At 57.3% G+C, this 27,960-nt stretch overlaps 2 protein-coding genes across 8 annotated transcripts in view; one reads left to right on the forward strand and one right to left on the reverse strand.

Annotated features, from left to right (window-relative positions):
• LOC104553978 (protein CEPU-1) overlaps window positions 1-1,783 on the forward strand; it is a 337,348-nt gene extending 335,565 nt beyond the window's left edge. For 2 of the 3 annotated variants that reach the window (XM_062014010.1, XM_062014008.1), the window contains 2 exons: window positions 295-327; window positions 1,683-1,783. In XM_062014010.1, the coding sequence (XP_061869994.1) occupies window positions 295-327; window positions 1,683-1,783 (134 nt within the window). The remainder of the gene's footprint in view (window positions 1-294; window positions 328-1,682) is intronic. The other variant, XM_062014009.1, reaches the window with a different exon arrangement.
• Window positions 1,784-6,012: 4,229 nt separating this feature from the next.
• LOC104562481 (opioid-binding protein/cell adhesion molecule homolog) overlaps window positions 6,013-27,960 on the reverse strand; it is a 318,625-nt gene continuing 296,677 nt past the window's right edge. For all 5 annotated transcript variants that reach the window (XM_062013966.1, XM_062013965.1, XM_062013964.1 and 2 more), the window contains 6 exons: window positions 15,702-15,934; window positions 10,825-10,950; window positions 9,962-10,096; window positions 9,760-9,880; window positions 9,380-9,531; window positions 6,013-8,080 (listed from right to left, as the gene is read on the reverse strand). In XM_062013966.1, coding sequence (XP_061869950.1) covers window positions 7,980-8,080; window positions 9,380-9,531; window positions 9,760-9,880; window positions 9,962-10,096; window positions 10,825-10,950; window positions 15,702-15,934 — 868 coding nt within the window. In that variant the 3' untranslated portion in view covers window positions 6,013-7,979. The remainder of the gene's footprint in view (window positions 8,081-9,379; window positions 9,532-9,759; window positions 9,881-9,961; window positions 10,097-10,824; window positions 10,951-15,701; window positions 15,935-27,960) is intronic.

Here is a 27,960-nt window from a genome sequence, read left to right on the forward strand (position 1 = left end):
AGGATGGGCACTGAACTCATGCCTGAGGGCAACGGGAGGAGCGCAGGGGACAGCTGAACCCCCCCAAATCTCCTCAGTGCCAGCCCCACGATTTGCTTTTTGCTCAGGCTCAGCTCCTGCAGCACTTCCCAGACGAGGGGGACCATGGCCCCCAGGCACCAGGGTGCGGCTGGGGCAGCAGCATCCCCCTGAGCCCGTTTTCCCCGTGCCCAGGGCAGCCGGAGCGAAGCGCCTCGAGCCCGCGCTTCCCACTGCCCTCCTGCCTTAACTGTCGCTTGTTCTTTAATTTTTTAGAAGAGACAACTACAGCTCTGACACCCTGGAAAGGTCAGTAATTTGGGGAACCACCCCAACACCACCCAGCGCTCCCCTTCCCGCTCCGTTTCCCCACGGGCACCTCTGGCTCCCGTCCCAAGTGCTCCCGGTGGGAGCCACGGCCCCTGCCACCCCACTAATGACTTGGGGCTTTCTCGCTGCTGCCCTCCCACCCTGCCTCCTCCCCGCAGCCCACTCTGTCTGTCTGGTGGCCCTCTGTGCCCCCTGCATGCCCCACTCCCGCTGTGCCCCCCTCGCTGTCGCCAGGCCCAGGCAGGGATGTCATCCCCGCCTTGCTGCGTGACTGGGTCTCGTGGCAGGTCCTTCCTCCTCTTAGATGCTGCTAGTGCTGTTTTTTCCGGGGTGTGGTAGGGATGGAGAGGCATCCAGTCCTCTTCCCATTGTTATTTGTAGCTGGGACAATCAGCACCCTGCTGTGCTGTCTTTCATTCAACCATGGCTTGACTGACTTCCCCTTGATTTTGGGGCTCCACAGGCAGGTGGCTTCATTGGTGATGCATTGAGTGGTCAGGCCTCAGGACGACTCTGAGCTCTGGAGATGGTCACATCTCCAGCTCTGCCTTTGCTTCCCGGCCACCGTGGGATTCATGGCTGTGGGAAGCATCGTGAGGCATCTGTGAGCAGGGGCAGGACACCAAATGGTTCATGGTCGAGCTGTGGAGCAAGGGGATGAGCCCCAGAGTTTCACAACTGACCTCAGGGGCAGCCTCACTCACCCAGGACACCGACCCTGGTGCCATCCTGAGGTCTCTTCCCTCCCAAGTGTTTCTCTAGACCCATATTTTGTGGTGGTTCTGGTGAAAGCCACTGGGTCGGGCACCTTCCGTGCCCTTCCCACAGGGAGTCTGGAGCTCCTGACCCCTAAAAGGACTGTCCCCAAGCGTGGATGGGCCTGGCTCTTCTTGACCACCCTCTCTCTTCATCCCTCATTCTTCTAGAGGTAGCTTGGGGCAGTGGCAGAGTGTGTGATCAGTGGTGAGTCCCACACGGGCGCAGGGGAGGCACGGAACACCGAGTCCTGAGCCTAGCGCTGGTGTCTGCTGGGTGGGCACATGGGTGTTGTGCCTTCCCAAAGGGGAACAAGTAGGGAATAATGGGGCTGACAGTGTGTTTGGCCAAAGCCATCATCCCTACAAGAGTGGCTCGAAGCTTGGCCAAGGGCATTAGAGGATGGTTTGAAGCCAGGGGAGGGTCATGTCCCAAAGACTCGAGGGGGGACGGCTGTCACCGTGCCCTTGGGGGCAGCACAGGGGAGTGGCACCAGGGCTGGGAGGGGCTCAAAACCGAGTTGCTTTGCTTTTGGATCTCGTGACTAACCGGGGGGGTGTCCCTGTCCCCCTCCGCAGGCCCCGGCGCGGTGCACGACGGCAACAACGGCGCGTGGCGGCGAGCAGCCTGCCCGTGGCTGCTGGCCCTCCCGTTCGCCCAGCTCGCCCGCCTCTTTTGACCCCGGAGCACCACGGCCAGCGAGCAGAAAGGAGAGGAAGAGAAGAGAGATAGAAAAGAAAGAAAGAAAGAAAGAAAGAAAGAAAAGTGTTCACCTGTTTCCGAAAATAATCATAAGAATTGAGAGAGTATCCGGCCAGGCCACCTGAGGGAGGGGAGAGAGGAGAGAAACTAAACACACGCAAAAAAACCCAACCCCGCAACGGAAAGGAGAGAAGAGGAGGAAAAAAATACCCAAGGCTTCCTGCTGAAGATGCAACGCCACCCAGTCCTTTTCTTCCCCCCCCATTTGGTTATTTTTTCCCCTTTTCCCCCCCGTTTTCACCGCGGGACAGCGCAGAGGGACGGGCGGGACGCGGCGCGGCGCTTCCTCCCTCCGCCCTCCGTCCGGATGCGCCGGGTCTCTTCTCTGCTGAGATTTCCCCGTCTTCTCATGGACCATTTGTGTTTCAGAATATATATATATGTATCTCCACACATACATATATATATATATGTATAGATATATAGATCTTCAACAGTTTCCACCAAGGGAAAGGGAGGCAGGAGACCCCCAGCCCCCGCGTTCATCGCACCACTCGTGGACATCGTGAATGAGAAAGGGATTCTGAGTCGTGGTTGAGTTTATTGGTTGTTACTTTCTGAGATGAGCCTAGAACTCTTAGTTCCTAAAAAATACCCAACAGAAATGCAAAAAAAAAACCAACCACCAACCCCACACCAAACCAACCCCAACAAAAACAACCCAAGGGAAAGAAGAGGGAAATGAAGAAGCAATTGAGAGAGAGGGGGAGCGAGTGGAGAGAAGAAGTCGGTTTGCTGAGCAGGCGACTGACCCAGGAGGTTTGTGAGTCGGCGGGGAAGGAGGAGGAGGAAGAGGAAGAGGAGGAGGAAGAAGAGTCCTGCGCCAACCCGCCCTCCCCCTCCCGAAACCGACCCCAGGAGCGGTCGGCCGAACAGTTGCCGCCGAGGGCACGGGCGCCGTGCGGCCCAGGCGGAGGAGGGAGATGCTGAATCTTTTTATGGGATATATATATACAGTATATATAAATATACATATATATATATATATAATTTTTTCTTTCTGTTAGCGTTCTAGCCACGGTTCCCAGCAGGGTCCTTCCGCTGCCATTACTGCATGCTGTATATGGAGTTAGGTGTGTATCGGTGCTCAGCGAGACCACGGTCTCGGCCCACGCGGCCCCCTCAGCACCCCCCTCTCCCCCTTTGCCTTTCGTCCCTGCTCCCCTTCGGGTCACCGGGGAGGAAGGGCCACGGGGGGAGACCAGGGGCCCCTCTCCATCGCCTTCCCCGGAGGGAGCGAGGGAGATCTATATAGCTCATGCTATATTTATATATATATATATATATATGTGTGTGTGTGTGAGTGTCTGTGTGTGTATGTGTGTGTGTGTGTGAATATATATATATATATATATATAAAGCAGCACAAGAGAAAAGCAGCAAGGAAAAGGCGGCGAAGCTCTCGGCACGGCAGCCGGAGCGCGGCACCGGGCGTCCCCCCGCGCTCGGCTCGGTTTCTCCTCCTTCGGTTGTCCTTTCCTTCCCTCCCCCGGGGACACGCGGGGGCCCGGGCGGGCGGCGAGGGGGGGCTCTCTCTGCCTATCCATTAAAACGATTGTTCCATGTGGCCGCTCCGTCTGGTTGTGGTGCTCATTGCGGCCGCCCCGCGCTCTCCCTCCCTCCCTCCTTCCTGGGGATGGGGTGCTGGGGGGGCCCGGGGGGGGAAGGACGTGGTGGGGAGGGATCTCCAAATCGCCACAGCAGGCTGGGGGAGCATCAGAGATACAGTGCCTGGACCTCACCAGTGAGCCCCCGTGCAGGTAAGGCTTTGGTAAGTAGACGGGGAGGCTGTGCAGAGCAGCTTCACCCTATTCCCCCCCGACCCCAGCTGCTGAGAGCCCCCAAATCTTTCCATTCAGCCCTCCTGCCAGCGATGCACCGTCACCGGGGATGCTCAGGAGCAGCCGAAGTCAGTGCCAGGAGGAGGAGGAGGACAGGCAGCGATGAGAGGTGGGTGGTGCAAAGCTGCGGTGGGACACAGCTCAGGCACAGGCACAGCCCGTCGTCCCTGCAGGTCTCGGGCTCGTCTCAGTGCTTTTAGCTCGGGCATAGGCACAGCTTGGTCTGTGCAGGTGTGAGGGTTGTTTGTGCAGGTGTCAGGGCTGTTTGTGCAGGTGTGAGGGTTGGTTGTTTGTCTGTGCAGGTGTCAGGGTTGTCTGTGCAGTGTCCCAGTGTTTTCAGACTGAGCATAGGTGCGTCTCGTTGTCTGTGCAGGCGTCGGGCTCCTCTCAGCTGGTGTCTTGGTTTTTGGCTGGAAGTTACTTGGTGTGTTCCTGAGCCTCAGTTGTCGTCTCCAGGGCCTCATCTCCTCAGTGTGGGTTTGCAGGATGAGGAGCTGATTGTGAGCGATGATGGGGGCCATTTTGTTGGGTTTTTCTTAACTTCTTGAACCTAAGTGAGTTTGTGTAAGCTGTGACAGGAACAGAGAGCAAAAGGGAGCAGGCAAAGGAAGAGCTGGGCCCAAAGGCTTTGTGGCACGTCCCAAGGAAGGGACAAGGCAGGGAGGACATGGGAACAGGGGAGCTGGGCATGAGCCCCCCCTCTCAGGACGGCACAGGGGGAAGCAGCCACGGGGCTGTGGTTTATAGCAGAGTGCTGTGGCCACTTTTGTCTTTGACAGTGGATGTTCCTTTGTGTCTCCCAAGAGAAAACAAGCTGGTGGAGTTGTTTGTGCAGGATGAGCAGGCCAGGAGTGGGGAGGGAGACCCATCTGGGTACAGAGGTAACAGGGCTGCGTCCCTCACCTCCCCTCTGCCTGTTTTTGGCTCTAGGTGAGAGGTTGAGGAGCATCAGATGCCAGAGTCTGAGGGACTAAGAGTGTCAGAGACTGCTCTGTGGATGCATTGATGTATTCATTTATTGACATATGTACAGGGGAAACTGGAGCTCCCAGCCTGAAACTCACCCTCTGTCCCTTGTCCTTGGGCACAGGAAGGGACCTAAGCAGGGATCCGTGTCCACAGATGCACAGGGGGGGGGCGTGGGGGTTGTCCCGTGCCCTTTGTGCCAGGGTCTGACTGTTCCCTTTCCAAACCCCTCTCCTGGAGAGGCTGGCAGGTTTTGGGAAGCACTTACCTTTCTGCCAGGGGACAGCAGAGGAGTCCCTGTTGTACAGAGTCGTGGCAGCTCAGAGCAGCACCAGGAAGGAGCCATTTGTCGTGGGCTTTGGGGATAAACCCTCAGGGCAAAGCTCTTCATGCCAGGGAAGGTGAAGAGAGACCCGCTCCCACCGAGGGGTCTGCACAGGGGAAGCGACTCCTGTCCCCCCTCGCTCCCCCACGGCCTCCCCATCACGAGACACAGGGCCAGGGGACCTCAGCCTTGGGCTTTGCCGTCAGGAACGGGGACTGCCCCGGTCTGTGGCCACACAGGCTCTGTGTTGGTGGCACGCAGCAATGAGGGGACTTGCTTCCCAGTTTGTTCCCCCATGGGTCCTGAAGTCTCGTGGTGGCTGGTCCCAGGGAAGCTTCTGGAATGTTTCCTCCTGGTTGATGGGGTAAAGTGCAGCATCTCCCGGTGAGTGGAGGTCATGGCCTGTGCTTCAGGGTGAGCCTGTCGTTGTGTGGGCAGACACAGAGGGTTGTGGCTCCTTCCACTCCCGGTCGTTGCTGTCTCTGTCCGAGGAAGGACGTGTTGTCCATGTCAGACGCTGTCTGATCATGACTGGAAGCGAGTCATCCATGGAGATCCCTGGCATGGAGTAGGGGTAGTTGAGAGCAGATATTGTTATGAGATGACGGAGAGGATTCCAGGAGCTGCTGGAAGGAGACTCTGCCCCGTTCCAACGCAGGTGAGCGTTGAGAGCAACAGCGGTCCTTACCCAGCAGGGGCTCGGCAACAGGTACGTGCCCGTCGGCGGATGGAGGCTCGGGGGGACCCCTCATTCCCAGGGGAGGAGGGTGAGGGAGCTCGACTGTCACAGAGGCTCTGCCTAATCACCAGGTGAGGCTGCAGGAGCAGCAGAGGCCCCAGCACTCAGGAGACCTGAGTGGGCATGGCGTCCCTCCCCGGGGAGGGGGGGGCACACGAAGCAAAGCCCCGAAGGTACAAAGTTCGTCAAACTTTATTGATACACTGCACAATCACAACCATCTCTTATTCTTGCCGAATTAGAAAAGGTTACAACTACAATGTAACATGCACAAATCTCAGGTAGTATAGCCACCCTTGGAATACAATGATCGACGGAAACTCGGAGACCGGCCGCGCCCCTGCCAAGGCGTCCGGCCTCAGACAGCCAACACGTTCCTCACAATGGCACGTTACATGGCACGAGAAAGTCGAACGCCGTCCCGGCAGAGGACGGGGAGGGGGGAGGCGGTGCATGGGGCAGGGCCGGCATCGCGGCGTCGCCTCCGCTGTCCCCACGTGTCCGGGGATGGAGGAGCTGGGGGGTTGCTGCGGTGGGGCCGTTTGGCTCAGCTCGGGCAGCGGCTGTGCCCCACGGCAGAGGCGGCAGCGGGACGGGACGCCGCGGGACAAGGGGAGCGCAGGCCGGGTCCCTGCCCCTCAGGTGAGCCACCGCCTCGGGTCATTCGGGGTTGTTTTTGTCAGTCAGCCACAGCAGACGCTGAGCAGCAGGATGCGGGGGCAGGGAGAGTCCTTTCTGTAGCTGTTGGTTCCGCGCCGGGCCGAGGAGGGGTCGCGGCTGCATAGAGGACGGGGCAGTGGCAGGTCACGGCTCCGGGGCTGGGTGCTTCATCCATCTTGTGTGTCAGCCTCGGCCTCCTCGCAGCAAGACAGAGGGTTGATGAGGCAAAGGGGGTTTTTTGAGCATGGAGGTTTGGGCAGCGGCAGCGTTTGCACGGGAAAGGCGGCGTGTGCGGTCGTGGCTCTTGAGCCGCCGGGTGAGGGATGCTGCACACGCTGAGCTGTGCAGTCGAGTCTCCCCGCTGCAGGCACAGGGTTGGGCACTGCCACTGTGTGTGTGAGACTCTTCAGAGGGGCCTGTCCCCAGAGTAGGACCCTAAAACCTTCCCACGCAGCCACGGGGTGTCAGGAGGAGGAAGCAGAGGGAGGGAGTGTGGGTGCATGTGTGGTGTTGTTGTGTTGCAGCAGGGTGAGAGCCAGAGGCATGGGCACCATCCCCATCTGTGCCACGCCGTAGCAACTGAGCTCACCCTGCTCCATGGGGGTGGAACACAGGGGGCTGCCCTTGGACAGGAGCACGTGGTTGGTCGGTGTGAGACAGCAAAGTCGCAGCTCAGGGCTGGCTCCTGTTTTCTCCCATCCCTCAGAGAGGCAGAGACACGGGGCCAATGGTAGGAAGAGGCAACAGCAGGAGACAGACCAAGGAGGAGCAGTGCAGCCGAGGAGCAGACCTCTGGGCTGAGTGTGTGGTCCCAGCCCCTATGGGTGCACAGGGACGGGCACAAGAGTCAGAGCCATGGTGCTAGGTCCTGGTCACAGGCTGCTTTGCAGTGCCATTTACTGCCTCTGCCCAGCGGTGCCAGTGCTGTGCTTTTTGATGTGCAGGTTGGAAAAGAAACCCCAGAGGCACCTCGGGCTGAGGTTTGACCCGGGGGTTGGTGTCCAGGGCAACGGCCTGGCTGCCAAAGGGAAGGCTCCAGTCTGAGGGCTGCCAGCAGAGTCCAGGGCTGCCGTCCCCGGGAGAGCAGCCTCGCGGTGTCGGGACAGTGTGTGGTTTTTGGGGAAGCCAGGAGCGAGAGCGGCGTGACCCTGGATGGACAACCAGCTGTGTGGGGCGAGCCCCGAGGGACAGGGGGTGGGATGGGCCCCCCGGGGCTCTTGGAGAGCTTTGGTGGTGACGACTGACATTCAGGAGCGAGGGGGCTGAAGGCAGAGCCGGGCCGGGGGGAGGCTTCAACCTGGTTGTCTTTTCGGGCATCGGCGGCTTTAGCGGGACGACGAGACGCACGTCCCCGGCGGGTCCGAGCGGCACCTGCACCCCAGCGCCGTGCCCGGCCCCGGGGAGCCCCGGCCGTGCCGTGCCGCGGCCCCGGCGGCGGGTGGCAGTCTGGTGGCACGCGGTGGGGTCTGTACAGCGTAACCGGCGGCCGCGGCTCCGACCGAGAGCAGTCCCCGGGGGGCTGGGCTGCGCCGGGCCGGGCCGAGCCCGCCGCGGGGGCCTCCCGGGACCCTCCGCTCCCTTATCAAAAGTCGAGCAGGAGGCAGGCGAGCAGGGCGGCCCAGAGGCAGAGGCCGGCGGCTGTCCGGGACGCCGCGTTGCCGCCATCGTGTACCGCTCCAGGCCCTGTGCGGGGAAGAGAAGGGCAAGGGCAGCGTTAAGGGCAGCGCGGAGCGGAGGGAACCCTCCTCCCTCCCATCCCCACGCTGCTTCGCGTCCCGTCATGTTCCCCCTCTGTGTTTGCCCTTTGTGGGGTTGGGGAGGCAGGGACAAAGCCTGAGGAACCTTCAGGGCAGGCACAGCCCTCGTCTGAGGAGGATGATGCCCAGGGCAGGCTCCGGGCCAGCCTCAGCATGCTTGGAGGCGGCTCTCCTTGGAGAGCCCGTGTCAGGCTCCCACAGCCGTGTTTGGGCTGGGAAACGCAGGTCCCCAGGCTGGTAGAGTGGGGATGGGGACACAGTTGAGTCGGGAGCAGAGCATCGTGGCACAGGAAGGTCTTTAACAGGGGGCTTTAGTGTCTTTAGCAGGAGCTCAGCAGACCCACAGGAGCAGAGTGGGAGCTACTCAACCCCGGGGTGAGCAACCTGGGTGAGCGCAGAGCAAAGCTGAGCACGACACCCACCAGGCCTGCGCAGCCCAAGCCCACTGCAACGCATCTGACCCCGAGCAGAGCACACCAGACCTGACTGCCACCAGGTACCCATGAGGAGAGCCACAGAAGCCCCGTCAGCACACAGGTGAGCACATTTCAGATCTTTTTTGCAGGCAGGGTGTTGTACAAGGCTGGAGGGGGGGAACACCAGGACATGCCACCCTCTCCACACTCCAGTGCTGCTCTGTCTGCTCACTGCCCTCACCTCCCAGCTCTTTACATTCCTCTCTGAGGCCTCCTCACCCTCCAGACAGGCGACAGCAGTTTACTCCTCACTAGACAAAGGGAGCTGCCCCTCCTGCATCCAGGCTGTGGATAAGCACGTGGAACAGCCCCAGCAGACACCCACACATGGTTTTTTTTGCAGAAGGATGCTGTGAGGGACACCAGAAATACTCCATCCACTGCCAGCCCTCCATCCACTCATCAGAGGACTGCATCTTCCTCAGGGAGGACATTCCCTTCTGTCCACAGCTGACACCCACAAGCTCCTGCCTCAGCCTTTCCCCCCTGCACTCTGTTGCTTCTCCAGGTGTCACATCACATCTCCAGCTGGAGCCCAGTGAAGCCAGTGAGCACCTCAGCATCTGACAGACACATCCTCTCTGTGCAGGAGGGCTCCATGCTCCTACTCTTCAGCACACTGAGAAGCCCACAGCACCAAACAAAGGCAGCAACTCTTCACCACTCCACTCTTCCATCTCTGCCTGGCTGTTCAGCCACCAGCCTCCCTTCCTTCCTCCTCCTTGCTGCAGAGAGAACTGGGCACCTACCGTAGAGGATGATGCTGGCGTTGGTGTTGCCCAGCTTGTTGGTGGCCACGCAGGTGTAGTTGCCATAGTCCTTCTCCGACACGTTGAAGAAGGTGAGGGTGGAGAGGCGGCCCTTGCTCTCGATGCGCACGCCCTCCAGCCCGTTCGCTAACCTGGGGGGCACAGGGGGGCGTGGGGAGGTGGGTCAGTGGGGGGCTTTTCAGGCTGGAATGAAGGCTTGAACTTAAAGTGTTTTGCAACCAAAATGACTCCGTGATTCTTTGCTATCTCACCCCTTCCCCTCTCAGCATCACACTGCTACATCCCCCATCTGGTTCCCCAACAGACCCTCCTCTCCCCAGCCCCCAAAACACACCCCAATCCCCCCCACAGCCCCTCACCTGGTGTCCTCCTTGAACCACTGAAACTCTGCCAGGGGCACAGCCGAGGCCTCGCACTGCAGGATGCCCTTCTGCCCCACCGAGGCACCCGTGTTCTTGGCGTTGGAGATGTACGGCGGGTCTGCAGGGACACCGCGCACCGTCAGCCGCCAGGCTGCTCCACCTGCCCACCCTGACACCCCCAAATCCCCCCAATACTCACAGTTGACGGTGACTTTGACTTTCCTGACGTCGGGCATGGCCACGTCGTTGACGGCGCTGCACTCGTACTCGCCCGACTGCTCCCGCGTGATGCCCGTGATCTCCAGGTACTCATCCTCGCTCACAAAGCCCTGGCCTGGACATGTCCCACACACACACAGTCATCACTTGCTGCTGCCACAGTCTCCCTCCCGTCCCTCATCTCCCCAGCAAACACAGCTGCTGTCCCCTGGCTACGAGGTGGGTGTTGGAAGGTGGGGGGCCCTTTTCTTTGCAGTGCCCGGTGCCAGGCACAAGCTGGAACATGGGAAGCTCTGGTGAAAACATGGACTCATGGGCAGCTGGAGATCTCTCTTCCAGAGCTCACCCAGTTCAACTGGCCTGCAGCAGCAGGTCTACCTTGATCATACCTCAGAGGAACATGTCCAGGTTGGCATAGACAGCATCCAGAGGAGACCCCACACGCTCCCTGGGATGGGGGAGTTGAATCTCTTCCTCTGGAGGCTTCCAAACCCACTTGGACTTTGTCCTGTGCTCCCTGATTGAGGGGAACCTGCTTTAGAAGGTTCCTGGGCTGGATATGAGCTTTGGATCTCCCTTGCAACCCCTCCCCCCTCTTGCTTCTATGATTTTAGATACCACCTAATAAAGAGCTAATAAAGAATCAACAAGACTCCTCATGTACCTCCCCGTGCACACCAAAGGGGAGGCACCTGCACCCTCTACAGCAGCTACCACTGTGGCCCACCACCCTGAACATATTCCTAGGGCTGTCCAGATGGCTGTCCACCCATCCCACAGGGGTGCAATGAGACCCTCCCATGTCACCCCCACCACCGGTTCACCCCAGGAGTGGGGTCTCACCTTTCCCGGAGAGGTGCCGCCACGTGACCGTGGGCTCCGGCCTCCCAAAGGCCAAGCACATGAGGGTGACGCTGCTGCCCTCGTTCACCGTGATGTCTGAGGAGATGTTCACAATCTGGGGGGGCACTGCAACACACAAACAGCAGCAGAGAACACACACTGAGGGTGGGCACCCCCCGGACGGGGCAGGTGCGAATCCCACCCTGGACATCAGCCCCTGGATGGCAAAGTGGGAGCTCAGAGATGGTTCTCAAGCCCCAGTGAGGGTCACACCAAGCACGACACACCTCATTAGCAGAAATGCAGCACAGCTGCTGCACACTCTCCCTAGCAGTAATGCAGCCAAGCTGCAACACACCCTCATGAGCAGTAAAGCAGCAGCACCGAGCCACACGACATCTCTAATGACACCCAGAGATTTCACACCAAGCATGAGCCACCTACACTGTGTGGCACTGACAGTGAGCACCCTGAGTGGCAGGAACTCAGCAGCCCCAAGCCACTCCCTCATTAGCAGTAATGCAGCACAGCTCAGCCGCATCCTCAGCAGTAATGCAGCACAGCTGAGGCATCCCATCACTAGCTGTAACACAACACACCTGAGGCACAGAATGTGGGGTACAGAAGGGGCACAAAACAGCCACTAACACACATGTAATGTCACCCAAAATCATCCCCACATCATCAGCTAGCCCCTAATCAGCACACCTGTGCAGCACCACTTCAATAGTACACACACACACACACACACAGATACACCTCCCCCACACACACCCACCGACACATACACACACCCCCCCAATAGACACACATCCACCCACACATACACACACCCACACATCCACCCACACATACACCCCACATATAGACACACACCCCCACACATCCACCCACACACACATACACAAACCCACAACCCCCCCCCACACAGAGACATATGACCACCCAGACACACCCCCACACATACACACACCCACATACCCCACACACACCCACATACCCTCCACACATACACACCCACATACACCCCACACACAGACACACACCCACATACACTGACACACACGCCCCCACACATCCACCCACCCACAGACACAAACCCACAACCCCCCCACACACCCACACAGAGACATACAACCACCCAGACACACCCCCACACATACACACACCCACACAGGCGCACACAGCCAGACACACACACACACACACACACACACAGATGCACACACACACACAAAATTTATTTTACCAGCTGCACACCTCAGACCTTTGCACATCTGACGTGCAACTGCTGTTCCTCCTGCTCATCATCACCTTCCACTCCATGAGGACAGTCTCTCCCACACCTCTGATGAGCTGAGGAGCTCTGATGAGCTCACTAGGAGACAGCTGACACCTCAGGCCTCTTCCAGTCCCCCATCAGCCACTTACCCACATCCATTTGTGGGATTCATCCCTGTACAGTTACAAAAACAACCTCCCCACACAGTCTGCGACCACAACGCTGTGAGATTTACTGGTGTTAACAGCAAAGGGACTGATGAGTCCCTGTGGACCTCTCTGTCCAACCCAGGACAGCTGACCATGCCCAGGACCAACCCCTCACCACACATCACTTAAATGAACCAGGGGCATCCAGAGCGCAGTGCTCGGCACCATCTCCCCTTTTCCTCCAGCTTGCTTTTCACCTAGAGATGGGGAAAGCAATCAAAGCAAACCTCAGAGTGTTATACCTACTGCATAACCACCTGTCAGGGAATTTATGAACAATTAGGAAGTGAGAGTGCTTCCCAGGGAGCTATTTCTGCACACACAGACACGTTCTTTCTGCTTGGAAATATAACAGGGAAACAACTTCTGCAGCTCTCTCCCCTCTCCCCCTGTTTTGCTGTTTGCAGTAATTAATCAGCTGTCTGTTCCAGTGCCCTGTGGCATATCCCAACACCTCCTGGACAATTTGGAGCAGCCTCCAGCCCCAGGACAGTCTCAGGGTGCTCCTCATCCTGTCCTGCTAAGTGAGGCAATACCAGTTGTGGCATCTGACATCACATCATCCCCTTACCTTGCTCCTTAAGTGGACAAAAGAAAACCATCCCAAACCAAACATCTCAAATACAAATGAAGCTGCTCTGGAGCTCACAGAGTGCCCAGAGCCACGCGCTCTCACCTTTTCCCTTCTCCAGGCTGAGCTGCATCTCCTGTACACCTTCTACACACTCCTTGCAACACACTGTCCAGCATTAACTACTAAGTAGTTAGTATATCTAAGCACCTTTGTACATAAAGGCTGTTATTAGGTCTGTCCTGTCACAACAAAGAAGGCTGAGCCACTCCTCCTGCCTCACCACACTCTCTGCAGCCTCCAAAGGCCCTGTGGCATCAGCTCCTGCCTGGATATCAAAAGTGGCATGATAAAAACCAGGGAATCTGAAAACCAGCCTCAGTTTGCTTCTGAAATGCTTCCTGAAGAGCTACAGCAACATTGAGGGGCTCCACATGCAACAAGGGACCTGAGACCTGCTCTGGGACATCCTTAGGTGTGCTTGGAAAGCCAAGCACAGCAACAGCACCTCCCTGCTGCAAGGACAGACACTGGTCCTACCAAAAAGCCATCCCAAGATGCTGACTGCCAAAGCCACGGCCTCCACCAAAACACTGACCCTCTGCTCTGAAACACACCCCATGTCCTCACACAGCCCAGGAGGAGAATGGGGTGGTTCATCTTCTACTCATACAGCACTCAGCTCCTGTTCTCCCTCCGTTCCTAACCATCCTGCACCACCCTGACAGCATCCGCCCCATCGTCACCGTAAGAAGAGGAAAAGTGAGACAACAAACCCCCATCCCCCAGCCATCTACACTGTTATAAACCCTTGTGAGCAGCTGCTGCAATGAACCCATCCAAGAGACATATTAATAAGGAGGCTGAGAGACGTTTACTGTTGACTGCGCCTCACGGGCAGAGTTGCCGCTGGGTTGCCAGGAGAGGAGGCCAGGCCTCGTGGCAGCACGAGTAAAACCCACTTGAATGCAAGGACAAAGAATCAATACTCCATCAGGCAACTCTTAATTTCCCACAATACGCATTAAATGAATGGAACCCTACACAGATGTTGGCACACACCTAGCACGGCCATGCCCCTGCCTCCTCAATGAAAAAAGGCCCCAAATCTCACTTTTGAGGCTGTATTTTAGGCCAAGAGAGCTACAAAAGCAACAGGGCTTTGCTCCCCTCCCTGTAAAGTGTGTATTACACTTGCAGCACCTTCAGGAAACTGCTCCCTTCCTCCCAGCCTGGCTGAGGAGGATTTGATTCTCCAGCCATCGCCATGAAGGGCTGCCAAGGTGGCACCTACAGATGAGGTTTCTTGGCTGGGAAGCCAACTTTAGCAAAACAAAGCTTGAGCTTAACACAAGGCGAGAGAAATGCAGCAACTTAGAGAGAAGCACGTGTTCCTGCAGAACCCCAGCTCCTCTCTTTGCCTGTGGAGAAGCAACAACCCTTTCAGGAAAGAAATTCCTCCTCACATCCAGCCTGGTACAACTTGAGGCCATTTCCTCTTGTCCTATTGCCTGTCACTAGGTAGAGAGTGAAAAGGTCTCCCCCCTGAGCCTCCTTTTCTGCAGGCTAAACAGCCCTAGATCCTTCAGCCACTGCTCACACAAGACGTGCTCCACATCCTTCACCAGCCGGGTGACCCACCTCTGGATCCTCTCCAGCACCTCAACATCTTTCTTGGACAGAGGCTTCCCACAGGCAGCTCTCCCCTCACTCCCACAGCCCTGACACACACCTCCCTCACTTGGGACGACTGGCCACAAACAACCCCTGCCTCTTCCTCCAAATGAAGAGGAAACATCGAGACACACAGATCTGTGTCGAGGGCTTCGCGGAGACACGGCAGGGCCGGGAAATTTGCTCATTGCAAAATCAATACCCATCAGCTGTTTGAAATTAAAGGAAAGATTAGGTCCTGGTTTTATACACGCTTTATTGTATTCTGAGAGCTTTCTACTCAGCCAGATAAATCTTCTTTAAGAGGATTAGGAAACTTTCATTATCTTTATCTAACCTAAACTAACGCTAACTCTGAAAAATTAATCTGGAGGCCGGACAAAAGCCGGTGGCCAGCGTGAGGGTCTGGAGACGGCACCTGCCCCGGTGCTACGGGCCCCTCTGATCCCACAGCACCCACATCAGCCCTGCAGCAGCCTCAGGAGTGCCAGTGTGTGACCCAACAGCATCCCACAGCCAGGGAGCCTTGAGTGGTTGCAGGCCACTCTGGCAGTGACTGGCATTCCTGGATGTGTGCCTGAGCACCTTGCTAACAGCTGCCCTGAGAATTCACAGCAGGGACAAGCAAGGAGAAGAATCATGGAATTGCACTGGCTGGGAGAGACCTTTAAGATCATCAAGTCCAGCCTTTGTCCCAGCCCTATCAACCACCAGACCATTTCCCCAAGTGCAACATCCACCCATCTCTGAAACACCTACGGGGTCAGTGATTCCAGCACCTCCCTGGGCAGCCCATTCCAATGCCTGACAATCCTTTCAGCAAAGAAATTCCTCCTCACTCCAGCCTGAACCTCCCCTGGGGCAACCTTAAGCACAGCAGCCCCAGTCTTAGTTCTCAGGTCCTGTGCCCCACATGAGGAGCGTACAACACCGCGAGGCTGCCACAACACACGTCTGTCTCCTCCCTGGCATGGTCAGCATTCCTCCATCTCCCCATTCCCACGCTGTCCGGTCCCTGAAGCAATAATCTTGTTCTGATCCCTCCATCTCCATCACCAAGGCATCTCCAAACCCCTCCCAAGCCCCACCGACCTTGCTCATCAAACAGCCGGGCGACGGCGCGAGGCGCTTTCAGACCCACCTTGCACGATGAGATGGACGCGCGAGGTCTTGGGGTGATTGTCTGTCTGCACGGAGCAGGTGTAGGGCCCCTCATCGTACACATCCACGTTGTGGATCTTGATGCTGTACTGGGTTTTGGTGTTGGAGAGGATGACCACGCGGTTGTCTATAGACCACTTGTCGTTGCCGGCGTACAGGATGGTGCTGCGGTTCAACCACGCCACCCGCGTCACCCGGTCGTCCACGGTACACCTGCACATGGAAGAGGCACAGGGTCACAAACCTGGGACACAACGTGCAGCCACCATCCCTCCCCTTCCCAAAAGGCAACAGGAGCAGCAAAGGGAGGGAGAGGCACAGCACCGGACCACCACCACGGCAATACCACGACCTTCAAACTCCGCTCTCACCCTCCTCTGCCACCCCACGGGGCAAAAGGGAGAAGAGAAACGGCGAAGGCAGTTGGTGGGGAAGAGAAGGGGACACGCTGGGAGACGCAGCTACAGGTGCCACGAGAAGCAGAGCGCAGCCGTGTCCCTGATTTACATGCCGCCCTCCCCGCTCCCAGGCGCGCCGGGGCTCGGCAGCTCCGGGCCGTCGTGCTGACTTACACTTGGCAAAGAGATGGGAGAAGGGGGGGTAGAAAGTGAATTAAAATGTTCCTGGAGAACACGGCTTGTTTCATTCCCTGCGATAACATTTCTCTCCATCTGCTTCACTCATGGACTTCTCTGCTGCTGCTGCACCTGCAGCAAAACCCACATTTGACTAAATTAAGAGCCTGGTGTTTCTGGGGAGCTTTGCCTTTCCCACCTGAGGAGCCACAAACCAGTCCCTTCCCCTCCTGCAGGAGCCGTACATCTCCCTCCAACCACGTGGCACGAGCAAGACGAACAGCCCGCTGCATGCTCCGAGGACCTGCCCGCGCCTCGGATGTGCCCCGGCGCCGGCGCTGCCCTCGTCAGGAAGGGAGACAGAAGCCCTTCGTTCAAATTAAGTGTGTGGAGGGGAGAGCTAAAGCTCAGCCGAGTTAAGTTCGGCCCTGGGGGATTCCAGTCTAGTGGACTATTACTGCTGTCTCACTTCATTATAATGAATAATAAAGAGATACTTACACACGGCTTCTGTAAATTATTCATTGCGTGCACCGAGAAATCAGGGCAGCAATATGTAAAACAGACAACTTGCATGTCTGAGCTCATATAAATATCCAGACTACAGCCCTGCGAGGGACTCTGGGGTCCCCTCATTAGGGGTGAAGCACAAGGACTGGAGTTCGAAGTGACAGGCAGGAGGAACTGGAGCCCTCGCCGGGCACAGCTTTGGCTGGCACACGTGTGCTTCCTGGGGTCAGCCCGCGGCCCTCGAGAGCCTCAGCGTGGCTGTTGCAGCGTTTACAGCTCAGAGTCACACGGGATGACCCTAACATGGGTGGGCAAGGACAGTGTGGCCCTCCCTCACTTGTAGGGTTCTTTGGACCAGTGTCAAAACTGCTCACAGCAACTGGCCAGGAGCAACTGGCAACAAGAGCAAGGAGGCAAAGGCTCCTTCTGTCCGCCCCTTGAGCTTGCTCTGCATTTGCTGCTGCTCCATCTGGGGCCTGGTGCCTTTGGCTCTGCTGGCTTTGCATCCTGCTCCCCTCTGCTAGAGCCTGGAGCAGCTGCAGGCAGTAGAAGGACCAGACAAACCACCCTCCTCCAAAAAAACAGCCTTCCTGCACCTCCTGGCTACCACCAGCACAAAAGCCAGCGTCTACCAGCTGGGATGGGGCCCACGGTGTCTCCAGAGGTCTCACCCAACCTTGCCTTCCCAACACTTCTCCCAACACCCCAAGAACAAGCACTTCTGAGGCCAATCCCAACCAGCAGCTTCTTCCCTGGGCCCGGAGAGCCATCCCCCCTCCCTCGCTGCTGAGCCGCCAGCCGAGCTGTCTCTGCTACCTATTTCCAATTGACCAGGATTATGATAATGTCTCCAGTAAGCAAACAGGTAAAGAGACTTCTGCAAAGTGTTTAGATAAAGCAGACAAGCTCTGACAAAGCTGGATAATAAAGTGGGCCAGGAGGTTTTCCCTGGAAGGGATCTAATTAAGAACAAAGACAAACCCCCATTAAGAGTCTCCTGAAGGCACCGTATCCATCTCCAGAAGAAGCCCTGCCCGATGAGTCCGGGAGGGACAAAAGACAATAAAGCTCCTGTCATCAGACGAGAGGGAAATAAACCCATCCTGGCTCCACGCTTCACCTGGAGAAACCCCACCGGCGAGGCAGGGGGGAGGATCTCAGCCCAAACCCGAGCCCCCAGCACCCGGCTCCCCCAGCCCAGCCTCCATCTCTGCATCCCAGCATGTTTCTCGCCACCTGCAGCCCTTTCTCCTCCTGCACCCCTGGGGCGATGAACCCGAACGCTGCCGAGGGAGAAGATGCATGAGGGAGGGAGTCTGGGGCAGCGACACCGTGCCGCTTCCCTTCTAATTGCCCCTATTCCTCATCCTTAAATGCTAATTCTGAAGTTTGCCGAGGAGTTACTTCACTTAGTGTCAACAATACGGATCGCTCTTGGGTTTGGTGGCACAAAGCCACCGTCTCCCTCCTCATGAACCTATTAGGAGAGCCCCCCGCGTCGCTCCTGCCCGGGCCCATCAATGACACTGGGATGTGCCCCAGTTTTCTCTCACTAGTTTGGAGGGGCAAACAGCAGACAAAGGCTTGCAGGCGTGAAGCAACCTCTCCCTGGGTGCAAAACACATGCTTGGGGCCCCAAAACACCGACGTGCACCCCGATCCCTGGCTGAGCTGAGAGGCTGGGGGAAGATGCTTGTCTTTGGATCGACCCAAACTGCTCCCGCTTCCTTATGCAACCCAGCAGCGCTCTGCTTTGCAATATTTCCACCGCCCCTCAGCCCCAGAGGCGCGTTTCCTCTCCTGTAGGCAAACGTGCCCCGTCAGAATGACGGATGGAGACGTCGAGCCCGGTCGCAGACGGGCTGCCTGACCCAGTTTCCAGCAGCTGAAATAGCTGCCCCGGATCGGGAGCGAAGCCCCTCGACAGCGACGGGGCAGCGTCCACCCAAAGTACCCGCTGGGGAGGGGGGGCAGAGCAAGCACCCCCTTTTGTCGTTGTGGAGAAGTTGCTAATTACATTTTGGGGAGTCCTAATGGGATTTGGCCCGTGGCTTCCAGCCCTCGCCTCGGCCACGGCCCCAACAGGCTCCCGCTGCCTTTTATTCCAGTCAAGGCAGAGGGAGATTTATTTGTAATCATCGGAAACAAACACCCTTCCTCAGAAGAAAACACAAAAGAACAGAAACCTGGCCGGGCTCCCGCTTCATTACAGATGCAGATTAGAAGCGGGGCCATCAGAAACTCCTCTAATCCTCTCCCAACAACTAAACCCTCCCGTCAGCGCCTGGTACGGCTGCGGCCGCGTGTGACGGCGGCTCCTGAGGGCCCAGGGCAAAGCAAAGAGCGTGGGATGCACACGGATCTGGGGCAGCCTCAACTGTCCTCCTTTCGCCCAGAAAGTCCCTCCCTCCTTCTGCACCCCAAGTTCCCCCCGCAAAGCCGTGTGCCACCAGCTCTCGCTCTCCACACCGTCGTTCATCGCCTGGCTCTGCTGCTGCCGTGCTGCTCCCGTTCCCCACGCACACCCTGTGCTGTTCAAACCAGCTCCAGACCGCCAGCAAACCTTTCCCCTCCTCCCCTGAGTCCTCCGTGGGCTCCAGGACCCTCCTGCCCTCCCCAGAGCCTCGGGGAGGGTTTCTCCCCGCCGGTTCCCGCTGCCGAGCGCCGGAGCAGAAGCTGCTCCCCATGCACAACCCAAGCCCAAATTGATACATTACAGGCTGCTAAATATAAAATAGCCATCTGCAAAGATAATAAGCCTGCGAGGGCAGGGGCTGTCGGGTTGCTCCATTTCAGAGAGTTTAATGGTGTTTTGGTCTGTGACTGCGGCTCCCAGACGTTGGAAGGATAACAAGATGATGAGGAGGGCGGGAGCTGTCTGCAAGGCATCGACGGGCTCAGGCTTCCCGCCCCGAGGGGGCCAAACCACACAGACCACCACCCGGCAGGGCTTTGGGTGGCTCCAAGGATGAGGCAGGGGATGCAAAGCTGGAGCCCGATGCTGGGTCACTGCCGACATCAACCTGGGGAGGGGGCTGAGCCTGCTTTTGGCCTCAAAGGGGTTCGCTTGAGAAGCACAGACCCAGCAGTCCCTGAGAAAGCCTGTCTCTGATCAAGGCCCTGCCTGAGCCCTTTTCCTGCACTCACATCCCTGTCCTGCACAAAGCTCCCAGTTGCCCTCCCTGTCCCGAGCGAGCCACGGCTGGTGCAACCTGCTCTGATGCTCCCCAGCACCAGACCGCGTGTCAGGATGCTCCCCAGCACAGGGAAGGTCGGAAGGCTCAGCCAAAGCCCTGAGGGCCGATGGCTGTTTTCAGGTTCAGGGAAATCTTCATCAGGGAATAGGAGGTGGCAGCAAGAGAATGAGATGGGGAGGGCTTTGGATAGAGCAAATCGATGGGATGTTGATAGAGCAGGTGGCACTTAAAGCACTGACATGAGAGTCAGTCGGTGCTGGTGGCTGCACCTTATCTTGGGAATAGAGATGAAACTGAAGGCACTGAGCACTGGCAGGAAAGGACAACGGTGGACGTCACAAGAGGTGCAGTGAGGCACCTTCCCTTGCCCCAAACAGCACCTAAGTTATGGGCTCTATCCCCAAAGTCAGGCCCTTGACACAGCCAGGTGCTGCTTTCCCTCTTGCTCATGGCCACATCCTGCTGTGACATCTCTGACTCCAACCCAAGGAGACCACCGACGTTTACCACCAAGGCATCGCTACCCATCCTAGGAAACATCATCACAAGTGTCCTCGCCAGGGAAGCCCAATTCCCCTCTGCCTCACACTGGGGCTCTGTGCTACAGCTCAGCAGGGAAGAAAAACCCCGCTGAGAGACACCCAGCGACACCCATCCCCGCCCCGAGGCTGCTGATGAAGGGACAGGACCAGTGCCTGTGTGTGCCTTCAATCAGCGCTCCCCTCGCACAATGCAGCACCTGCACCCCGCCTGATTTCTAGTGTTCTTCAATCAAAAGGAGGAGAAGCAACGCAGAGTTTAGTGCTGGCAGCCCCGAGCAGACGACAACCTGCAGCCTTCCCTCCACGCCTGCCGTGTGCTCTTGGGGTTGGGTTTTTTTCCCCCCTCTTGTTACTGCTTTTGTCTGGTTTTTATTCCAGCCACCTTTGCAGGCAGAGACAGGAATAGCTGGCTGTCACAGTCGGCCACAGTCGTTAAGAACCGATAATTAACGCGTGGCAACAGGAGGCTCTGACTGTGCTGACTCAGCCATCGCCACCGGCCTGGCCATGGGCTCCGGCTCAGCCAGGACTCAGCCAACCCAGGACAGAGTGGCCATGGCTCCACCAGCAGCCCACGGTCACAACAGCAGAAAGGCTGCTGATTAAAACATGGGCCAGGGCACGCCTGGCATAGGAAGAGCTCCTGTACAGCCGGAGCAAAGTGATATGTCTGTCTCTGACTCGCAAGGAAGGAAAGAAAAGTGGTCAGAAGCCAGCGCCGGACGAGATGGTGACTCAGCGAAGGGGGTGGTGGAAGGGCACGTGGGTGACAACCCCAAAATGCGTCCCTGGGGGAAACGACGGCACACGGGGCACTCTGGATGGAAACCCACCCAAGCTTTCCATCGCACACGGTCCTCACGCTCCCCATCGGTCTCTCCGGACGTGCTACCCTCCCTGAACGGAGTCAGGGGGAGAAAAAACACCCAGCCCTTCTCCAGACCCTCCTGTTAATTACCACCAGAAATACATTTGTCACGAGACGCCCGCTCCTATCTCTGCGGCTCTTGAGGGTAATGGAGAGGTTTCAGTCTTTGGAGGATAAGTCTCAGGCTCTTGGCTGCTTGCCCGGGAGGATTATTTTACATCAGGTTGAGTTCTGTAGTAATTATCTTCAAAACAGCTGGACTGCTGGATAAACTCACGGTATCTTAACGCACAACACAAGAGCAAACATGGAGAATTAAACTGCAATTTCAGACGGGCCCGGCAGATAGGCGGAAAAACCACTCGCCGCTGTTTCGGAGGCCGAGGCTCGGGGCTCCTCGTGTGTTAGGGCTGGGAAGGCTTCTTCTCATTGGAAATCAATTCCAAGTTCCCCCAGAGATGAAGCAGAGGGGAAAAGGAGATTCCAGATGAAGATGTTTCACCCCTGAGCTCTCAGCGGTGGAGAAAAACCTCCCACGCCGCCGTTCTCCTGACCCTCGTGGCTGGAAAACGAAGCGGCCGCTGATGCTGCCCGGAAAGCTGAGCGCTGCTGAAAGCCCAAACGTCCCGAGCGCTCGGCTCCGCGCTGCAGCTCCCCAGGCAGCCGCCCGAGGCAGGCTGAGGGGGAAACCCACTCCCTCCATCCCCGCCACTCGCACACGGACAGCGCGGCTGACACGGGACAAACCCACCACCCCAACGACTGCACGAGCACCCGAGGGAAAAGCAGCTTCCTTCGAGGTGGTGCCGCAGGGTTCGGGTGCGAGGTGCTCGCAGGCACAACTAACAGCCTCTAAGCAGAAGGGAAGTCTGCCGTGTTTCACGGCCGCTCCTGCCAAACGCCGGGGCTGTAAATGACCTGGAATCGAGAATATAATTGCCAATTTGCAGAAATTTCACCAGCAATTAGGCAAAATAAAGTAACCCACCCGAGGAAATCCTGTGCCCGCCGCTCCTGTGCCTCTGCTTGCCGCCCGCCGCTGCGACGAGAGCCCATGCGTCACGCAGCGCAGCCAGACCGCAGCCCCGTGGCACCGCCAGGTGAAGCCATCACCGGCGAGAGGTGACACCAGCCAGCCCTGAGCAGGAGCCAGGAGAAGACCTCTCCCTCTTCCACCAGCGCCCTGTCCCCGGGTGCCTGATCCCACCAACCCTGCGGCCCAACGGCTTGGTGCAATTAGGGGGTTTATTTGTTTGAGTTGTACGTGAATATACCAAATTACATTATCAGATCATAGCCCCGGCTTCTGATTTATTCCTTCTTTGTTCTTCAAGTCTTCGTACATCTAAGCAATTAACCTCTCAAAGAGCTGGAGAACACATAATTATCCTCATTTGTCTAAACGTCACCAAGATGGCTGCCTTTCAATTAACCTTCTGGGAGCGGAGGGAAGTTGGAGTGATACAGTGATCATTTCCAACTCCAGCGTGCGCTTCTCCTGCTGGCTTTTTTTCCCCCCTTAAAGTAATTTAATTGAAATATTCAGATGATAAAATACAGCCAGATAACTGTTACTGCAGGTAACGGGATCAAGAGGGGGCTTGCAATCGAAGGAGAAGTCAAATGAGGTACGGTAATATTATATCAATACGTGGCACTTCTAAAAATACCCCGGCACTTTGTGCTTATTAATGAAGGGAGGCTTTCACGCTCCCCTGCCGGGCTGCGGGCTGGCACGTACATCACTTCCACACGCCACAGCTACAGGTGGGGAAACTGAGGCCAGGGAGGAGCTCCGGTGCCTGGGCAGGTTGGGAGCTTCCTGAAAGCCCTTTCTCTGCGGCCTGTCCCCCTCCTCCTGCTGCAGGATGAAGTTAGCATGGGAGATGTGTCACAGCCGAGCTGCCTTTGCTGGTGTAATAATAGCAGCAGCAGCAGCCCTGTTTTGCTGAGGTGGTGTCTGGATTCGTTCCCACCCATGGCCTCGCTAAGGAATAAGCGCCGGGTCATGCTCTGCACAGTGGTGCCCATCCCCATGTACAAACACACCCAGGAAATACACCACAAGCTCCCAGGAATGTGTCCAGGTGGGGTTGGGAACCTCCTGAGAAGGAGCCTCCACACCCTCCCTGGGCAGCCTGGGCCAGGGCTCCCTCAGCTCAGCACCAAAGGAGCTTCTCCTCGCGTTTAAGGGAACTGTTTGTGTCCTGCATGGGATGCGCAGGACTCGTTCCCCGCAGCCTTCCCTCACAGTCGCTTTGCTGCCCGGTGCAGGCGAGGAGAGGGAAGGGATAGATGAGGGAAAGCACGAGGCTACATGTTACCACCAACCCTGGCGCATCCTCCTCGTCTGGAGAGATGAAGTTGAAGATAACACAACAGCCACCCAGTTTATTCTCAGCACAGGCTGGCGGTGACATAATTAAAATGCAAGCCGGAGCCCGAGGTACCTATCAATAAATCTTTACTTTGGGCTCTGGGGCTTGACAAGAAGCCTATACCTGGCGCGGGGAGTTCAGACCGAGGGGGAGGCACGGAGAAAGGCTCTGCTTTATGGACGGCCATTTTCATGTTTCGTTTGAGTAATGGGCCTTGCAAATTAGCACCCCGCCGGCCTCAAATACATATTTTTTCCAAGGACACGCAGGCTCCCGAGCCGACAGGTGATGTGGGCAAACAGTCCCCGCGGGGAGCTGCCATCCCGGCGCATCGCGGCTGCAGCCGTATTTTATCCCGGGCAGGATGTCGAAGAGGAGAGCAGAGAGCTCTGGGGGGGGTGTGGGAAGGGGGATGGATGCAAAGGCTGGGGGAGGAAATGGAGCAGAAAACAACCCAGTGTGGGACCAGCGAGAGGCTGATGAGAGACCAGGCAGGCTCTGGAGGGAACGGCCAGCCTGAGCTGCAGCGGGGCAGAGACCCCTCTGCCATGGGCACCTCTCCCTGCACCACCATACCGAGAGATTCCTGCTGCTAAGCTCGGCATCTGGCTCTGGGCAGCTATTCGGAAGATGCCTTCAGTGGGGAGGAGGGATGCCTCAGTCGCAGGAAAAAGCAAGCCCAACCGGGCTGTGGCTCCTCTGGAGAAATGTGGAAGCCCAAACATCGCTGCACAGGCTCGGGGAGGATCGTGGGGAGAAGGCTGGGGAAATGAGTGCGGCTGAACACGAGGGGGAGCTCGGGCCAGAGCATGCAGGGCAGCGCAGAGCAGAAAGCGCAGCCTGCCTGCTCTTCTCCCACTGCCCTTTCCCTTCTGCCTCCCTCCCTCACCTTCCTCACTCTGTTGCTTCCCCTCAACCCTCCCCACACCGGCACGGGCTCTGCTGCACCTCTACAGAACCGTACGGAGAGCGAAGATGCTCCAACATCAAGAGGCCGGGTCCGAGCTGCCCCCAGACACACGTTAACTCCACGCAGCCTCTTCCCCCCAGTGCACAGAGCTGCACGTGTGCCTGGGCCTGGATTCAATCACAGAGTTGAACACGTGCCTGCAAACCCCTCTGAACCTCTACTGAAGAGATGGACACCGCTAATTCTCCTCCTTGTTGTCCCCCACAGCTAGATGAGAAGCGGGGTGACGTGCCCCTGCCAGCACACGCCTCTCTGCCCTGCCCTTTCTTGCCAGCAGTTCAGCCATGGAGATGCACACAGCATCTGCAGAGCCCAAACGCAGCAGGTTCAGGCACAAGAGCCTGCCAAGACCCCCAGGAACCTGTTGTGGCTTCCCCATTCCCGACTTGTCACCTTAGGGCTGTAACCTGGATCTCAACACGAGGTTTTTAAGGGAGGGGTGGGCAGGTGGAAAGCAAGTCCAGAGGCCAGAGCAGGAATCCGGATCCTCAGATCCATTAGCAGTGCTTCCACCTCTCTCTGGAGGCATGGGGCTGAGCTTTCTGCAATCTCAGCCACCCAGCAGCATCACATTTCATTTACAGCTTCCCAAAAGCTACCAAGAGTGGGCAAAGACGCTCTGGACAGTTAACCCATGGTCCTGTCATCACCTGAAGGACCTGAGGAAGGGAAGCTGAGAGCTGTTCTGGGAAATTCCCACATCTCTTCTACCCGTAAGGCTAAAAAGGGAGCATGGTGATGCCAGCTCTTTGTGCCACCCACCTGTGCCCCCACGGAGCCGGAGGACCGGGCCAAAGAGTGCTGAAAACACTTCCAGCTGCCAAAGCTGCCGACTCAAGGAGAGACATAAAACCCTCCATGAAGGGCTTGTCTGGTTTATTATAACATCAGCTCTAATTTATGCGCCTGCCTTTTATGATTGTTCTCTATCACTGTTCCTGGGGCTTATTTATAGAGGGCCATTAGCCCAGAGAGCAAGTCCTGACAAGTGAGCATTTGCAGCGTCTGCCAGGGGACTGGGGCTATAAACCCAGCTGAGGAGGAGGTGGTGAGCTCTGGCATGGGGCTGTGGTGAGCTCTGGCATGGGGCTGTGGTGAGCTCTGGCATGGGGCTGTGGTGAGCTCTGGCACGGGGCTGTGGTGAGCTCTGGCATGGGGCTGTGGTGAGCTCTGGCACGGGGCTGTGGTGAGTCCTCTTGACCCAAAAGCCAAGAAGGAGAATTTGATCTCAGAAGCACAATACGACTTTGTTTCCCATGGCACTCATTGAGTGGGCTGCCACTTCCTTCAGGTGCACTTTGCTGAATTCCCTAGTCCCAAACTCCCCAGCATGCGGCTGCAGCCAAAGGAGAGGAGGCAGGGAGCTTCGCATCAGCGTCAAGAGGGATGCAAGGAAAAGCCTCTCAGCAGTGAGGAGGTGGAAGGCAACCTTGAGTGCAGCATGTCCCAGCCCCATGCCTCTCTCATTCCCTTCCACCTCAAAGCAAAACTCCCCAAGGGCTGCACAGACACCGGGGGATGGTGGGTACCCAAAACTTCATGCTGCCAAATTACTCTCATTTACAAACATCACTCTCCACACTCCAGCACAACCCAGACAGGTGACCCTATGCCAGGAGTTAAAACCAAACTCACCATAAGGATGGGTCAATGACAGGCCACCCCCAAAACACACCCAGGGAGGAAAATACACCCTGTTTTTAAAGCAGAGCTGAGCGGGGAGGTGGGTCTGTGGGCAGCCAGAGCCGGTGTGAAATGAATTTGTACTATCAAAGCCTTCCCATGCAGTTCGCAGGTAATTTGTGACGAGAACAAAAGCTTTAAATTCATCTACTAAATTATTCAGCACAAATCGTCCTCTCGGCTCCCGCGCCCGTGTCCTTCAAGCTGTTCGAGGTGGTGATGACGTCCCCGCGGCACACGGCGAGGCCTCGGGGAAGCGGCCGCGGGAAAGACGGAGCCGCCGAGCCGACACGGGCGGTTTGATTTACAGAGAGAACCGCGAGAGGAGACAGCTGCCCTCAGGAAACAAAAGGAAAAGAAACTTCAAGCTCTAACTATCCCATCAAGGGGGTTTCTGGGTTCTTTATGTTGTGGGGGTTTTTGCTGTTTCTTTTTTCCCCACAGCGAGCTCCAACTGCAGGCAGAATAGATGATGCTGAACTGTTTAGGAATATGCTGAGAAGGCCCTGCTCGGCCAACCGAAGCCTCATAAATCATTCCCCTTCTCCCACCCCCTTTCCTGTTTTTTGATCTCTCTTTCAAGCAGCAGGACGGGCAGGAGCCCATCGCCCTGGCATTGCAGGGCACGTTTTAGGGGGATGGTTTTGAGACACAGCAATGGAGACGAGACCACACGACCCGGAGAGATGGACGGCACCAAGGAGGTGATGTTTGGGCTCCTGAGAAGGTCACAGCCTTTCAGGGATGAGTTTCTGAGCCCATCTCGATGTGAGGCTGCCCGTAGCTGAGCGGTGCCAAGGAGCTTGCCAGGCTTTGGGCCTTGCTCCAGCCCACAGCCCAACACTGATTTGCCAGCAGGCAGCTCGGTGATTGTTGACCTGCTGCCTTTCCTCTAGAGTCCTCCTGAATTTAAAGCTCCCTGAAGAGTCAGCCTCACATTAAGCACAGGACAACCTATTCTGACCAGCTCCAAGGTCAGCATGAGCATGACTCGTTACCCTCACCCTGAGGCCAACAGGCTTTGGGTGGTGAAAGCAACTCCACGTACAACTCAGAACATCACTCCTAATAGAGGTGGTGACCAGGATTGAGCTCCACTAGGCACAAGTTCCCTGCAAAGCAGGGGGAGATGCTTGCTAAGGCCCTGGCAGGGCAAAGAGTGCCAGCAGCAGTCTGCAGCAGCAGGGGAATGCCCTGCCCGATGCCATTGCCAGAGGGGATGCGTGGCCTGTGGCCATCAACCTGGCTCCTCGCAGCACACCTGAACCCCTACTTCTCCCTGAAAACCCCAAAGCAAAGGCCCCTCCGGTGGGGGCTGATGGGGGGAAGGAAGAGCCCTTGGGCTCACGAGCCGTGGCGTGGCAGACACGCTCATTTTCCAACACCTCAAGTGACATTCTGCGAGTCCCTCACGCTCAGCTGTGACACCGACAATGTCATAATAGGGATGTGAGCGCTACACAGCTCCGCTCTGGCCCCGTACCCATCACTCAGGCGTGATGGAGAGGCGACAGGC

Source organism: Colius striatus, chromosome 23 (assembly GCF_028858725.1).
Source record: "Colius striatus isolate bColStr4 chromosome 23, bColStr4.1.hap1, whole genome shotgun sequence".
Classification (NCBI taxonomy): domain Eukaryota; kingdom Metazoa; phylum Chordata; class Aves; order Coliiformes; family Coliidae; genus Colius; species Colius striatus.